Source organism: Gobio gobio (genome assembly GCF_949357685.1).
Source record: "Gobio gobio genome assembly, chromosome: 16".
In the NCBI taxonomy this organism is placed as follows: domain Eukaryota; kingdom Metazoa; phylum Chordata; class Actinopteri; order Cypriniformes; family Gobionidae; genus Gobio; species Gobio gobio.
This window is the reverse complement of record NC_137109.1, coordinates 4,235,750-4,238,226: the sequence shown is the minus strand read 5'-3', so window position 1 is coordinate 4,238,226 and position 2,477 is coordinate 4,235,750. Positions and strand designations below refer to the sequence as shown.

General features: G+C 40.1%; 1 protein-coding gene across 1 annotated transcript; it reads left to right on the top strand.

Annotated features, from left to right (window-relative positions):
• Positions 1-279: 279 nt before the first annotated feature.
• LOC307139850 (uncharacterized protein) lies at positions 280-2,156 on the top strand. The gene is made up of 3 exons (XM_079838972.1): positions 280-1,048; positions 1,205-1,310; positions 1,394-2,156. Exons 1-3 carry the CDS (start codon positions 729-731, stop codon positions 1,811-1,813), a joined length of 846 nt encoding a protein of 281 aa, XP_079695098.1. The 5' UTR covers positions 280-728; the 3' UTR covers positions 1,814-2,156.
• Positions 2,157-2,477: the final 321 nt, after the last annotated feature.

The following is a 2,477-nucleotide window of genomic DNA, read 5'->3' as shown; positions in this document are numbered from 1 at the left end:
AGCTTTATTAAAGTTATTTTCACAACGGAGCCAGCACCATTACAACCTTCTCATTTTAAGAAGAAAATTAAAAAAGAGGAGGAGAGCAAGGTTTTTGGCCATGGCGTTTTGTGGAGCAGTGGTAGCAACGTCGGTACAGAGAACCGTGTGTGTGCGGAGTCGCAGCCAGGAGTGGTGGGATACTGATGTGAGTGGCTTTACTGATACCGAATTCGTCAGTAACTTCAGAATGACCAGATCCACCTTCAATTATGTTTGTGAGCGCCTTCAACAAACTTTGTCACGGGAAGAGACACGTCTGCGGCGGCCCATAACAGTGCAGAAACGCGTTGGAGTTGGAGTGTATTGGCTAGCAACAGGTGCGTACTTCTTCTTTCATTGGCGGTTAGCAACTATTTCTTGTGCATTACCGCCACCACTGGACTGGAGTAAGGAACGGGAGTTACTGACTATTCTGTACTATTTTAAACAAACAAAACTAACAAATAAAACAAAAAAATAAAAACAAATAAAGTAGAGTTTATATCCTTTTAAAAAGGCCTGTACTTTTCAAAAAAGAAAGTAAGAAACCAAAAATGTATCCTAAACTTCTTTTCAATAAGGTCTTAGTATCTAGAGACACTTTCTTTGCTTCCAGCTGAGTAACAAGCCTTTGCCTAGCCTGATTGTATTTATGACAGTAAATTATTACTGTGCTCCCATTGTCCCAGATATATTGACACTTTTGAATGATTTTAACAGGTGCGTGCTATCGTACGATAGCTAACTTGTTCGGCATAGCCAAGTCTACGGTCTGCTCCATTGTACACGAGTTCTGCAAAGCAGTTCGCCGTGTCCTCATGCCCCATTACATAAAACTGCCCAAAGGGGATGACCTGCAAGAGGTCATGGAAGGCTTCCGCCAGAGATGGGGTTTCCCGCAGTGTGGAGGAGCTATTGATGGGAGTCATATCCCCATCATTGCTCCAGAGGATAACCACGCAGAGTATTTCAACCGCAAAGGGTGGCACTCGGTTCTGCTCCAGGGTGTCGTGGATCATCGGTTTTGGTAAGAAATATAGATATTGTTATTATAATAGTTTCAAATTACTGTACTTGCCTCACTTTGTTGTGGTACAACCATACATCTGCAATAAATCTTATCCTTGAAAATAAATAAATTCTACCATGGCATATTCAGTATTTTAACACTGTCTTCCAACAGCTTCACCAACATCTATGTTGGATGGCCAGGGAGTGTTCATGATGCGAGGGTACTCCGGAATTCCCATGTGTACTCACTCGCAGAGAGAGGGGAGCTTTTTCCACCAGTGAGTAATCTAGTAATAGTGATTTATAACGTATACAATCTGTCTTTAATTATTTAGATTTTTTTGTGCTTTTAAATCTTAAGGACACTGAGGAGATAATGGGCGTTCAAGTGCCAATTATGCTGCTCGGTGACCCGGCTTATCCCCTTCGAAGCTGGCTGTTAAAAGGATACTGTGACACAGGGACCCTGACAGTTGAGCAGAAGTACTTCAATGAGCGCCACAGCAGAGCCAGGATGACTGTGGAGTGCGCATTTGGCCGACTGAAGGGCCGGTGGAGGTGCCTTGCTAAACGGCTGGATGTGGACGTTTCCCTCGTCCCCACCATAATCAGTGCATGTTGCACACTCCACAATGTGTGTGAAATGCACGGGGAAAGTTATGAAGAGGCTGGTGGAACTGTTCCTCATGTTGAGAGATGGGCTGAAGGAGGGGGATTTGTAGATGTGCAGCCAGCAAGAGTCAGAGAAGCACTGGCTCAGCTTTTTGTTAGCCAACGTTGAGCTAATATATTTATCTGTACATATATTTGCATTTTTTTTTACACATTTTTCTAATGTAATACTATATTTTTTAACCTGCGTAGGTTGCATTTAATCGTAGTTTGTTTATAGTGGGATATTTTAAGTGTTTAAGTACTTTTCAGCTTTACTGTCATTTTTTGGCTTTAGAGTTAGTTTCTGTTTCATTACAAGGTCTTCAATATCATTTATCGCAATATTTTAATGTCTCAATATATTGAATTCTGTTATCTTGACAGGCCTAACCACAAATTAGTTTTGTGCTGCTTTGCTGAATTGTTACCATAGCTGCAATAAGTTTATAAATAACATTTTCAATACTGTTATTGTTGTTGTTTCATTTTTATTAAGAGAAAATAGTGTGGCTATAATAGTGCAAATTTTTTCCACGTTCTAACACCACAGAATAATAACACTGACAGGAAAACTTCAGTGTATTAGCAAACAAATACAATACAACATATTCAATGTAGCGTCAGGTATTTTCCATCAAGTATTTGCCATCAACAAATCAAAATTACCTTGCATTTCAATAACCTTCACACTTCAACCTGAATATTGTGCAAAACTGCATCATTGGTTATAAAACGTTAATGACAGTCATTCATAACATTGTAAAGTGGGTTTCATCTTCTTCAGACTGGAA